The 13,164-nt window shown below is 35.1% G+C and overlaps 1 protein-coding gene across 2 annotated transcripts; it reads left to right on the plus strand.

Annotated features, from left to right (window-relative positions):
* The first annotated feature begins 3,276 nt into the window (after window positions 1-3,276).
* LOC133300253 (uncharacterized) lies at window positions 3,277-12,457 on the plus strand. Of its 2 annotated transcripts, XM_061499769.1 has the most exons (9): window positions 3,277-3,362; window positions 3,511-4,852; window positions 5,004-5,193; window positions 5,845-5,948; window positions 6,074-6,176; window positions 6,277-6,572; window positions 7,322-7,385; window positions 7,581-7,627; window positions 11,777-12,457. In XM_061499769.1, exons 2-9 carry the CDS (start codon window positions 3,617-3,619, stop codon window positions 12,128-12,130), a joined length of 2,394 nt encoding a protein of 797 aa, XP_061355753.1. In that variant the 5' UTR covers window positions 3,277-3,362; window positions 3,511-3,616; the 3' UTR covers window positions 12,131-12,457. The 2 variants fall into 2 exon arrangements, with proteins under 2 accessions (XP_061355753.1, XP_061355752.1); XM_061499768.1 differs by having other exon boundaries at window positions 7,322-7,627.
* Window positions 12,458-13,164: the final 707 nt, after the last annotated feature.

Raw genomic sequence — 13,164 nt, forward strand, 5'->3', positions numbered from 1 at the left:
GGCGTAAATCCATCTAGAAAGTAATGGTATAATAAATGAGCTGCCACCAATAATTGTCCAAATGTTTTCCCACCACTACAAAGTTTAAAATTCAAAATTCAAATTCAAAATTGAAATTTAAATGAAATTCAAAATTTAAAATAAATATTTCAGAAAATAATGAGTTATTATTAATTTGAAAATTTCAATGTAGAAAGCAGTAAGACATCAAATGAGTTGTCTGCCACCAACAAATGGTTCACTTAAACTTTAATTTATTTTAATTCGATTTTTAGAGTAAATTATATATTTATTTAATTTAAACTGTTTAGCCTTTATTTTGCAATTTAAGATCCCATTGATTAATTGATTGTTACAATATCCTACTTCTGTAATCATATATAAATAGCTCTGATACCAAATTAAGAAGATAATTTTTAACTCATTGGTCAAACCCAAGAGCATGAACGAGAAAATGCTAATGCATGGAGGATTAGTATAACTTTAGATATACAGAGTGTTGTTGCTAAGTAATTTTGAATGTTTGTTAAAAATTATATTATGTTTTACTGATTGAGAGAATTATATTAAGTTTTTTATTATTAATATTAATATCATTGCATTTTTTGTTATTTTTTTATTGACTCTTGTAATTTTAAATGTTAGTTAAAAATTCATATGATTTTTTGAAATTTTGTAAATCCATATTGTCCTTTCAAATCTTATAAATTCTATTAAAATATTTTAAAATACAATACTATGAAATCTTGATTGTAAAAAATGTCTTTTAAAAACGACTTTAACCGTCCAATTCTAAATAGTATTTTAAAATTTATAAGACTTTTTATCTTAAAAAACTAATCCAATAATCTGACGATTTTAATGGTTTTTCTGTTGGTGTGAATTTCGTGAGACTTTTTAGTGAGAAATATAAATAGGACGCCTCTCACAATCTCACCCTAACCCCCTAAGATTTCTTGAGATTTCTCTATTGCAGTATTTTCTTCTTCCTTTGGCAGGTTGACCCGCTCGAAATAGGGTTCCGCCATGGGAGTTTCGTCAAAGCTCCAAATCAGCAGATTTTTGAGCGATTTACATCACAAAACAACCGAGAAACAACAAACCAACAAGATTCTAATGTAATTCATCTCAAAACACCAGATTTTTGAGCGATTTTTGAGAGCTTTTCGAAGTTTAAAAAATAATTTTTCAAGTTGAGTCGCGATTTTTCTTGGCACAAAAATGTGTGATTTTTGTATTAAAAATAACATAAAATAGTGGGAAAACAACATGGGAACTAAAACTATCAAACCAATTTTCATTTTACATCAATGAAATAATATCAATTTAAAGAAAGATTAAAACTTTCATAATATGAACCCTGTATCTCGTATCAATATATTCATGAACGAAATTCATTCGCTATAGAAAATAATTTCAAACAATTTTTGTGTCAATAGATAACTAAAAACTTGCTTTTCAAAAACCCAAAAACAATTTAAGGTTTCAATGTATCGATTGAAGATAATTTGAGAAATTTTTTAAACTTTCATGTAATAAAACCAAGAAATTCAGATGCGTAATTTTCTTAGAATACTCAATGAAAACATGCATATGATATATGGTTAAAAAACTCTCATTACACAGAAAAAACTCCCAATATTTTCAAGATCAATTGTAAAAAATTCCAAACGAAATTTTATCACGAACCTTAGGTTCTATATGCAAATTTAGAATTATTTTAATAAATAAAAATTTTGAGTCTTATAATCATATATGCAAAGCTCTGATACCAAACGAAAAGATAATTTTCAACCCATTGGTCAAATACAAGAGTAGGAACGAAAAATGCTAAAGTATGGAAGACTAATATAGCTTTAGATATGTGGAAAGTTGTTGCTTAGTAATTTTGAATGTTTGCTAAAAATTATATTATGTTTTACTAATTTAGAAAATTATATTAGGTTTTATTTTTTTTATTAATATCGTTGCATTTTTTGTTATTTTTTTATTAACTCATATAATTTTCTATATTTGTTAAAAGTTCATATGATTTTTTAAAATCTTATAAATCCCTATTATCCTTTCAAATCTTATTAAATCCTTTAAAATTTATTTTTATGAAATTTTAATTGTAAAAAATATAATTTAAAAAAATCTTTAACATCTTTTCAATTCTCAAAAATCTTTTAAAATTTATAAAAAATTTTATCTTAAAAAAGCTTTTAAAATCTTAATCCTATATATCCGGCTTTTTGACCCTTATAACCCTTTATTAATAATTAATTATGAAATTGACCTTAATTATAAACTATTTCGAAAATTTAACCTCCCAAAAAAACAAAACACCAATCTGCCCCTGTTTGACTGTTGACCACCAAGCCTACCCGGGTACACCCCTCCCTACCCGGGTATATTTTGAAATTTTTTACCTACCCGGGTAGGGAAGGGTGTACCTGGGTATAGTTCTTGACATCTGAAAAATTGCTTGAATTATTTACCCGGATAAGGAGGGGTGTACCCGGGTAAATCTCGACCAGAAATCCCAAAACCGGAGAGAAAGACATCCAATTAAATAGGTAGCAAGTAGTGAAAATGGCATCGTCCCAAAACCGGAAGGAACATTGCCATGGAGTAAGAGAATCTGAGTGGTTTCAATAAGATGATTTTTGTGCTCAACCTCATTTTGTTGAAGGATATGCGCACATGAAGTTTGGTAAAGAATGCATTATAAAGAATTTTGGTAAAAAAGGGAACAATAATTTTTCTGAATAATTCATATTTCTTTTTGCTAAGATGAAAGGTATAATCCCTATAAATCAGCTACACACTAATTAGAAAAGAAATCAATATTAAAAAAGGAAAACAAAATTGTAACAGATTAGGAAGAAAATAAATACTAATTCAAAAATAAATAACTTCAGAATAATTTCCAAAAATTAAGCAATGATGAAACGTATTTATTGAGGCGCAAGGGGTTCAATTATTATGGTGCATAACAACACATTGAGATGCCATAAATATTTGAAATAGTTGAGATAATATTCGAACGATTTTGAATTTCTGGTCGAGATTTATCCGGGTACACCCCTCACTATCCGGATAAATAATTCAAGTAATTTTTCAGATAATTTTTAAAATAGTTTATAAATAAATTCAATTTGTTAATTAATTATAAAAAAAGCTATATTGATAAAAAAGCCCATATATCCCGAATAAATTCCCACTTGTGCCCCAATCCTTCTTCTATTGAATCCAAACACTGTCCCAATCAAAACTTCGTTATTCTTCTTCTCCAAACACTGCACCCGCCTTTCGAGGAAGTGACACAGCCTTTTCCGCCGCCGGTTCCTCCCCTCGGCGGTCCTCGTTTTCTTCGCAGTGTAAGTGACTTTTGGTTTTGTCGCAGAAGTTTCTAGAAACCCTAATATTTTGAATAGTTATTTTTATGCCAAATTTTCGTTTCCCCCCTCTAATTAGTTATTCTTCTTGATTTTATCTAAGAATTGAATTTTCTTTCGGTGACTACAGTTCTTGTGTTGTTAACTTGATAACAATAGGCGCTCCAGTCATTCTCTGCATTTTGGTGTTTCTCTGTTTTTCGTTCGTTTAGATTAGGGTTGGTTCTTAAGTTGGCATGGCAAGAAAACGTAGCAGTGAATCAAGTAAAGATGATGTGATAAAAAACAGTAGTGAATCCAGTGGAGATGATGTGAAGGATGGCGAGAGAGATAGGTATCGTCATCGTAGTAGTAGCAGCAAGAAGAGTTCCAAATCCGACCGTCCTTCTAGATCTGATGGTCGTCACTATCGCAGGGATAAGAGTGATGATAGTGACTTGGAAGAAAGAAACAGAGCTAAGAGGGATGACAATACGCGTAATGGCGAGGAGGATAGGGATAAAGATGAGGGCCGGAAGAGTAAACATAGGGAAATAAAGGAAGAATCTGAGAGTTCTGAGGAAGAGGGCCAGATAAAAGGAACGGTTAGGGAAGAAGAAGAAGAAGAAGGGGAGAGATCGCGTATGCATTATGATCAGCGTCGTGGAAAGAAAGAAGGTGAGGATGGTCTTGGTGTTAGGGAGTCCTGTGGGAGGTATGATGAGGATGGCAAGCGAGCAGAGAAAGATAGATACAGATCGCGAGAGAGGACCTATGAGCATGAAAATGGCGATGGATGGCGTGGAGCTGAGGAGGACAGACGTAGAATTAAAGATCGCAGGGTGCGTCATGAATCGGAGGAAGAATATGATAGGGTCAGGAAATCAGAAAGGGATAGGGATAGGGATAGGGAGAGGAACAGGGATAAGAATAGGGATAGGAGGCATAGAGCTGAAAGGGATGGTGACAATGAGAGGGATCGTAGGGAGAAGGATGTGAGCAAGCGACAGGAAGAAAGTAGGAAGAAAGAGGATGGACATGGAAGAATGGTTGACAGTGCAAGAACTCAACGAGAGGTCAAGATCCCAGAAGGTAACCTGAATGGTGATGCATCTAATTTGGGCAAGAGTGGAGGTGTTTACATTCCCCCTTTTAAGTTGGCTCGGATGATGAAAGAAGTTCAGGATAAAAGTAGTGCTGAGTATCAACGGTTAACGTGGGATGCTCTAAGAAAGAGCATTAATGGACTTGTGAACAAAGTAAATGCTACTAATATAAAAAACATAATCCCGGAATTATTTGCTGAAAACTTGGTTAGGGGAAGAGGCCTCTTTTGTCGGTCATGTATGAAGTCCCAGATGGCATCTCCGGGTTTTACGGATGTCTTTGCTGCGTTGGTTGCTGTTGTGAATACCAAGTTTCCTGAGGTGGGGGAACTTTTGTTAAGAAGGATTGTTTTGCAGCTAAAGAGAGCTTATAAACGGAATGACAAGGTATGTAGTGACTCCTCTTTCTCTACTAATTTAATGGTGTGGTCTTTTTCAAAGATCATTATTGTTATTCCAATTTACTTTTGTTTCATTTTTAGTTAAACTTTTATTTTACTTCTAATTGTAATTTTCATTTGGCTTTAATCATTTATAGCCCCAATTACTAGCTGCTGTTAAATTTATAGCACATCTGGTGAATCAGCAAGTGGCTCACGAGATCATTGCTCTAGAGTTACTTACAGTTTTACTTGAAAAGCCTACCGATGACAGTGTTGAAGTAGCTGTTGGTTTTGTCACAGAATGTGGTTCAATACTGCAGGATCTCTCTCCTAAAGGCCTTCATGGTGGGTATTCCCTTGAATTATATGTCAATAGTTTGCTTAGATTTTTTATTTATAATTATGATTATGACTTCGCTCATTTGTCTTTTTTCCTAGTTACTATAGCCCTTCATGTTATCTCTTTTCTCTGCTTCATGGTATTAACTACTTCATGAAATCATGGTAAGGCTATGCAAATGATATTTGGGTTAAAATTACCTCATCCTCTTCAATAAAGGGGGAGAGTGGAATCAAGGGTTTTGAGATTCCAGGTGCATGAAATTGTGTTAGTTTGAGGGAATTGTGAGTGGCAAAATTAGGAACCCGAGTCCCTTATTACCTGGGTGTGATGCATGTAATTTTTTTTTTTTTCAAATCTCTTTTGTTTGTGTTTTCTTATTTTAGGGAGTATATCTTATCCTCCAATCTCTCTGTTATCTTTTCCTTTTATCTTAATATTTCTTCTTTTATAAAAACAAAAAATGATTATATATTTAATTATTGCTCTACCCAAATGCATCCACTTGCTTTGGGTCTTCTGCTGGTTTATACTTGTATAGGTTCCTGCATGCTTGCACAAATATGCCAATGCAAGACACTTATATGTGCAAATAATGCTTAAGATCAATTACAGTCTTGGTTTTTTTTTGTTAAGTTAGATTTATAATTTTACAGGTATTTTTGAGCGGTTTCGTGGAATTCTTCATGAAGGAGAAATTGACAAACGTGTTCAGTTTCTGATTGAAGGCTTATTTGCAATTAGAAAAGCCAAGTTTCAGGTACTTATTTTTATTGTTTGGGACAGTAATAGCACATTAATGCGATAACACCCCATGTCAACTCTTTTGTTGAATGAATAGTTTGAAAATTGAAATGCTTTATGATGGTTGCATTACGTTTACAGGGCCATCCAGCTGTTCGTCCTGAGCTGGACCTTGTGGAGCAGGAAGATCAGTTAACACATGAAGTCTCCTTGGATGAGGATATAGATCAAGAGATCTCCCTTGGTACATTTTGTATTGTTAAGTTTGTATCTGTATCTAATTTGATCGATTTGTGGTCTTATGTCATTGTGATTTCTTTATTTACCATTTTATTTTTTCTCAGATATATTCAAGCCAAACCCCAATTTCCTGGAGAATGAGAAGCGTTATGAAGAGTTGAAGAAAACAATACTGGGTGAGGAATCTGAGGATGAGGAAGGCTCTGATGCAGAGTCAGATGAAGATGATGAAGACAATGAATCTGATGAAGAGGAAGAAGAAAGTATGGAAATAAAAGATGAAACAGAGACAAATCTTGTCAATCTTCGAAGAACAATTTACTTAACAATAATGTCTAGTGTAGATTTTGAGGAAGCGGGTCATAAGCTTCTGAAAATTAAGTTAGAGCCTGGTCAAGAGGTGAGCATGGAATCTCTGGTGGCAGTTACTGTTTTGTTGTCAAAACTATCTGCTTTTTGCGTTTTTCTTATTCTAAATATTTTCTGGATGCTTTAAATTAATATTTAAATAATATGGAAGAATTTTGAATTCTTTGAAAGGAAAAGTAATATCTACTTTTACTTTTTGGGCATGATATTATTGAAAAAGCTGAATGCTCTCTTTATCCCTCCCTTGTATTTAATCGTTGATGTGCCTCATAGAGTAAGGACCTCTTTGTTTAAGCTTTAAAAGGATGATTTTACGATGTAGCTTTTTTTCAGAAGCTACTTAGCTTCTAAGAAAGTACTAAAACAATTTTTTTTAAAAATGTTTATGCCTTTTTTTTTCTTTTTCTTGAAAATTTATCTAATTATTATGAATTTTGGACCTGTTTTTTAATTAGAAAAATGGCTTTTCTTTTTCTCTTAAAAAGCTTAAACAATTGTGTGTTGTCACTTATTGATCTTTTATATTAGGTTTTAACTGGATATCACCTGGATGCAAGATTATTTGGTTCTTGTGTTTTCATTATCTGATTTTGATGCTTTTTTAAAGAACTAGGGCTTGAGTTCATGTCCGATTGTTATAAGCATAAGCTGCATCCATAGTAGTTATTCAGATTGAACAGTCATTTCCAGCATTTGCTATATCATTTTCCATTTATTTTATGCTATTTTCAAACAAGTTAATTTCTTAAAATAATTATAATTCTTTCTGATTGGTGGCAGATGGAATTGTGCATTATGCTTTTGGAATGTTGCAGCCAAGAGAGAACTTACCTTCGATATTATGGTCTTCTGGGGCAGCGTTTCTGCATGATCAACAAAGTACATCAAGAAAATTTTGAAAAGTGCTTTGTGCAGCAGTACTCAATGATTCATCGACTTGAAACCAATAAACTGCGAAATGTGGCAAAGTTTTTTGCTCATTTACTTGGCACAGATGCTCTACCTTGGCATGTTTTATCATATATACGCTTGACTGAAGAGGACACAACTTCTTCTTCACGTATATTTATTAAGATTCTCTTCCAGGTACTTAGAATCAAACTCAAATATTCTATTTTTTTCTCCATGTGTTTGTCTTATTATTTCAACAAGTTTGCATTACCGGTTTAGAAAAATACTCAAGAAAGATTTTTTGGGCCTTTATTGCTTAAAAGGTGGTTGAAGGAATTTTGTATCTGAAAAGGAAATTATGTGCATCCAACCAAGCTCTTGTTTTTTGTAATGTATATGCTATGTAATTTTATTTTATTTCTTGGTTAACAGAAGAAATTCATTAAGATGAAAAACAAAATTATGAAGACAAGGGAGGACAACGAATCCTCAAAAAAAATAAAAATTCAATGGAACAAAGCTTCCCAAATACTCAGCATTTCTATTGGTGAAACCATGTCTAAAGGCCATATGCTTTACACCATGAAGACTCCAACCTGATCCCAACTCAAGTGTGGTGGTAAAGAAACCTCCTTAAAAATACAAGAGTTCTGCTCCAACCAGAAGTACCACAGCATAGTAAAGGTTGCATATTGGTAAAAAAATTTAGCTTCCTTTGCTTACCATGAAAACTAATCAAGCATTGGGCCAGGGACATAGGACACTTGTAACCACAACTCCTTATTAAACCCGGCAAGGGAGGGTAGGGGCGAGGGCAGTCCTTGTACGCAGCCTTGCCTTTTCTTTTACGACCTTGAATTAACTTTTAGAATCCAACATGAAAATAAAAAAGAAAGAGTAATATAATCCACACTGAACAAACTTCAATTACTTTAGTAATAACACAATACAAGAGGGTATTCCTCTTCACAAGGAGTTTCCTCCTTCTACTGTGCCTTTCTCAGTCCTCCCCATCTTCTTATCCTAAGTAAGTTCTTTCCCTCCAACACCATAAGCCATAACTGTTAAAAATACAGAATAACTTCCTAATAATACAGAATAACTACCTAATATCTTCCTCCCTTAACTGCATAAACATAAATTAATCATAATTTCTGATATAACTGTTATTAACCAACACAAAACCGTCATAAATTCTGACATAACTGTTATTAACTAACACATAAACTGTCATTAACTACTTAATTAATTTTTCTAGAGTAAACTTTGAGGGGTTTGGGTCCTCAATCACCCATATGGGTATCAATACCACCCGGGGGAAAATAACCTTGTCCCCAAGGTTGAATTCAGGAAATTGGTGATGAATCCCTGCCAAATCCTCCCAAAATGCCTCTTCGACTGGATGATCTTGCCACTGAATTAGAACCTGTTTTTGGGACTCCTTGTTCACGAATTGTACAAGTAGCCATCACCTTTTCCGGAATAAAAATGGGAACATTATATTCCAAATTTGCAGGGAGCTTGTCTTCCACCGTGTGATAGCCAATGGCTCTTTTCAATTGAGAAACATGAAAGACAGGATGTTTACGAGCTTGGCTTGGTAGTTGGAGTTTGAATGCTACAGATCCAATCTGCTTAAGCACTAAAAAAGGCCCATTGTATCGGGTTGCTAATTTTGGAGGTAATTTTCCTTGAACAGATGCACTTTGGTGAGGCCTGATTTTTAGATGAACCCAATCACCTTCTTTGATAATGGAAGGAGCACGATGCATATTCGCTTTCCTAGCCATATGAGACTGAGCTCTCTCAAGATGGTACTTTAATTGCCTAAAAGCCTCATCAAATCCCTTACCACAGCTTCAATAAGAGTTTCGCCAAGAATATACTTGATTAGGGAAGGAGGAGGTCGACCATAAACGACCTCGAAAGGTGTTGTTTGAGCTGCTGTGTGAAAACTTGTATTATACCAATATTCAACCCATGGTAAAAAGGTCCCCCAAACTTTCGGTTCCTCCGAACATAAACATCTCAAGTAAGTCTCCAAAGTTCTATTCAACACCTTCGCTTGACCGTCCATTTAAGGATGATAAGCTGAACTAAAATTTAAGACAGTACATTGCAATTTGAATAACTCCTTCCAAAAATGTCTAGTGAAGGTAGGGTCTCTATCACTCACAATAGAAATGGGAATGTGGTAAGAACCTTGGGATGCACCACCCAAAAGCTAGCTCAAAGGGTGGGAGTGCCCAAGGCCTTATAAACTCCACATTAGTTGTTCATACAATCAATGTGGGACTCTAAGTCCCATACCTTACAAATGGGTCTTAACCATAGTTGTCAGTAGCAGTTAGATGCCGAACCCGAAAATGGTATAGCGGTGTAACGGGTAGCGGTATTGCCGTTACGGTAAAGTATTAATTCCACATATATTATACTAACAGTCAAGAAACGAGGCAATACCGCTTTTAGTATTAATGATCAAACATAAGAAGTCACACAAAATCAAACACATAATTCCACAATCAATGTCAAATACAAGGAACATAAAGGAAGGATCCAAAACTAAACACAGATGAACAATAAAATTGTCAAATAGTCAAGTACAAGAAGTGAAATAATGAAGAAAATCATCATCATCTCTGGATTTTCCATCAAATTCCAACATGGAAGTGGTGTAGCGGGTAGCAGTATTGTCGCTACCTTTTGCTACAGCCAATGTCGCGTAGCGTTGCGGTTTGTAGCGGCCGACCGCCGCTACCCTCTACGGTAGCGGTGCTACGAGCCTCTACTGACAACCTTGGCCCTAACATTCCACCACGCTCCATAGCTCCGGCGCCCATGCGGGCTGGCTTTGCGCTAGTCTTTTACTAGCCCCAGGCGAACACTGCAATGTCGGCATCACCACCCGTGCCGCTCGATTGCAACCGGGAGACATAGTGGAAAGCTCTAATACCAGTTGATACAACTGGATCAAAGTGCTCTGATACCAGTTAATACAACTGGATCATAGAAATGGAAGATAAAAACGAAGAAAAGGGTTTTTTGGCCTAGAAGGAACACCTTCCAGATTTTCTGTATATTAATAAGCTGAAATTACAAAAAACAGTAATGAAAATAACAAGGAATTCAATTCTACTACAATCCAAGTTCTCCTATCAGCTACGAAGACCATAATAAGAAAGAAAATAAAAGATACAACTCAACACATTAGAGGTGTTGATTCTCTCCCAATTCCAGGTTCCACTTTTCCAATGCCTTCATTTGCAATGACACCTGACTCATAACCACCTCAACCTCCTACCACGTCATCATTGCCTTCTCTCTCCTTACCAACAGTTCTAATAGAATTGCCCTCCATCCTTTCTTCCAGAATATTCACTGCTGAGTCAGCCACACCAATTGTTCCTCTAAAATGTCTCCTAGAGTAAACCTTTGTTGCTATCATATCAGAATGCCATGGAGCCTAACTATTTCTCTAATAAATACTTCAGCAATGCTACTCTGCACAGGATCTAAAACTGAGTTTTGCTTATCCTTTTCTACATTTTCCCACCCATCTAAGGGAGTATTTTGTGATTTTCCATCCTTTTTGCACCAAAAGCATTGAAGGAAGCCCAATGCCCCACATCTGTTTTCAGCTTCTGGCTGTGCAGTGGTTTTCCGGCCAAGCTCACTTGTTTTCCCACTGTTTTGCACTTCACATGCCTCTGTTCCAGCAGGCCAGTGATTTTCTGGCAGCCCAGTGTGTTTTAAGTGCCGAAGCCCACCCGGTGGCAGTGTTTCCAGCCCCTGTTCCCTCACCCCTTCAGCCATGTCTTAATTGGAGTCGGCCAACTCCACTGAGCAGGTCATCCTCAGCCTTTTCTTGTTCATTGGTAAAACACCTACTGGTGAATGTTTAAAGTTTTGAGTTGGGTATTTATGGGTGTATTATAAATTTTCTGATTTGTATCCCCTATCCTTGTTAGTGGCCGCCAAGCAATCTGCTATACTGCTAAGTATTTTGGGGTTAGTTGTTCTACGCCACTAGGATATTTGCCTACTATGGTTTTCCTTAAAAATATATTTGGTAGTGATTCTGTGAGGATGTGATGTCTTCTTATGTAGCCACAAAAATTGGCAGCATGGTGTGATGTCTTTATTTGGCTCGTCACCATTGCCTAACCTTTTCTATTTTGTAGGCAAAACATGCTTAATAGATATTACCATTTTATCTTTATAAAAGCTGATTTTTGGTGGGGATTTATTCTATTTGTTGTGTGATATTGTCTATGGGATGTACTGATAATTTATGCCTGCCTCTCTCCATGTAAAAGATGTTGATTTAACTTTACAATACTACAGGAATTATCAGAGCATCTTGGCATTCGGCTGCTGAATGAGCGATTAAATGATGCCACAATGCAGGACTCTTATGAATCCATATTTCCAAAAGATAACCCAAAAAACACACGGTTCTGCATTAACTTCTTCACATCCATTGGACTTGGTGGTCTTACTGAGAACCTACGTGAGTATTTGAAGAATATGCCACGTCTTATCATGCAACAACAGAAACAAGTTTCTGATTCTGAATCAGGTGAAGAGTCAGGGAGTTCTGTTTCATCAGACTCGGTAACAGCTAGTTCCGAGTCTGACTCAGACTCGGCTAGTTCTGATGAAAGTGACAGAAGACGAAGAAAGAGGAGGAGAAAGTGAAGCAATTTTATGATGTTGTCGAAGGCTCTTGCATCCACAAAATGAGTGTCCATGATTTCATATCTGTAAATCACTGAATTAACTTGCCTTTTTATGTATTGTGAAAGGGGGAAGTGGGCTCTGCTGGTTGACCGATGTTAAGCTTATTTTCTGAATAGTTGTTCTGCTTGGAATGTCTTTATCTATCTGGATTTGTTTAATTTGTTCTTAAGATCATAATTTTCGTTATAGTCTAGCTCTGGCTTTGAAATTTCGTATGTAAGTACTGCTGTAGAACCTTATGCAGTAGAAACTGTAGGCGAAAATGCTAATTCAGTTGCTCCTAAAAACCCGTTTGATTAAAAGATATTCAATTGGATACAATTACTTAAGCAGTTCATTGCTCTGCAAAATTGGCTACTTGTGCACACTTATTGCAGTTAAAGCTTGTACTTGGGTACATCTCTTGCCCGTTCCAATCATAACATTGTCAATATTGTTGCCTGGAAAATGCTTGTTTCCTGGGAGAGATGTATGAAGCTTGTTGATTACCATACAAAGTAGGGATAAATTATTTTACTTACTATTTTTTCTGTCTACTTTTGTCTATCATCCTCCAACATTGTTATATCAGAATCTCAAAAAGAGAGAAAGATAAATTTTAGTTAAAATTCTGATCTAATGATATTTTAGAGTGGTATGTAAAGGTAGACAGAAAAAATAGTAGATAAAATAACCTATCCCTACAAAGTATGCATAACATATTTACCTTTTCATATTTTTGAAGCATTTGGGGTTTGATTAGCAGTGTTCTCAAGTTGAATTGGTTTGGGCTAAAAAAAAAAACATTTTTTTCTTTCTTTCTAAGTTAGTACTTTTTAATGAAGTAGAAATGAAGAATATTATCAATAACTATTTATTTAAGTAACGAGGAGCTTGTTCTTTTTATTTAGCGAAGAGAAAATAGTATTAGGAGAGCTGCTGCTTATATAGATCCGATACGATTTGAAACCAATTAACTGAGTTTTGAATCAACTGATAAAGAAATTAAAGCT

The sequence above is a fragment of the Gastrolobium bilobum genome, unplaced genomic scaffold, assembly GCF_033153095.1.
Source record: "Gastrolobium bilobum isolate Gb01-03AN ecotype WA unplaced genomic scaffold, APGP_CSIRO_Gbil_v1 utg2191, whole genome shotgun sequence".
NCBI lineage: Eukaryota > Viridiplantae > Streptophyta > Magnoliopsida > Fabales > Fabaceae > Gastrolobium > Gastrolobium bilobum.

Bases quoted from the DNA above. Each gene is read 5' to 3' on its own strand.
- LOC133300253 (XM_061499768.1), top strand. From the start codon at position 3,617: ATGGCAAGAAAACGTAGCAGTGAATCAAGTAAAGATGATGTGATAAAA. The intron at 5,194-5,844 runs GTGGGTATTCCC...ATAATTTTACAG, and splicing joins CTCTCCTAAAGGCCTTCATG to GTATTTTTGAGCGGTTTCGT. The intron at 7,628-11,776 runs GTACTTAGAATC...ACAATACTACAG, and splicing joins TTATTAAGATTCTCTTCCAG to GAATTATCAGAGCATCTTGG.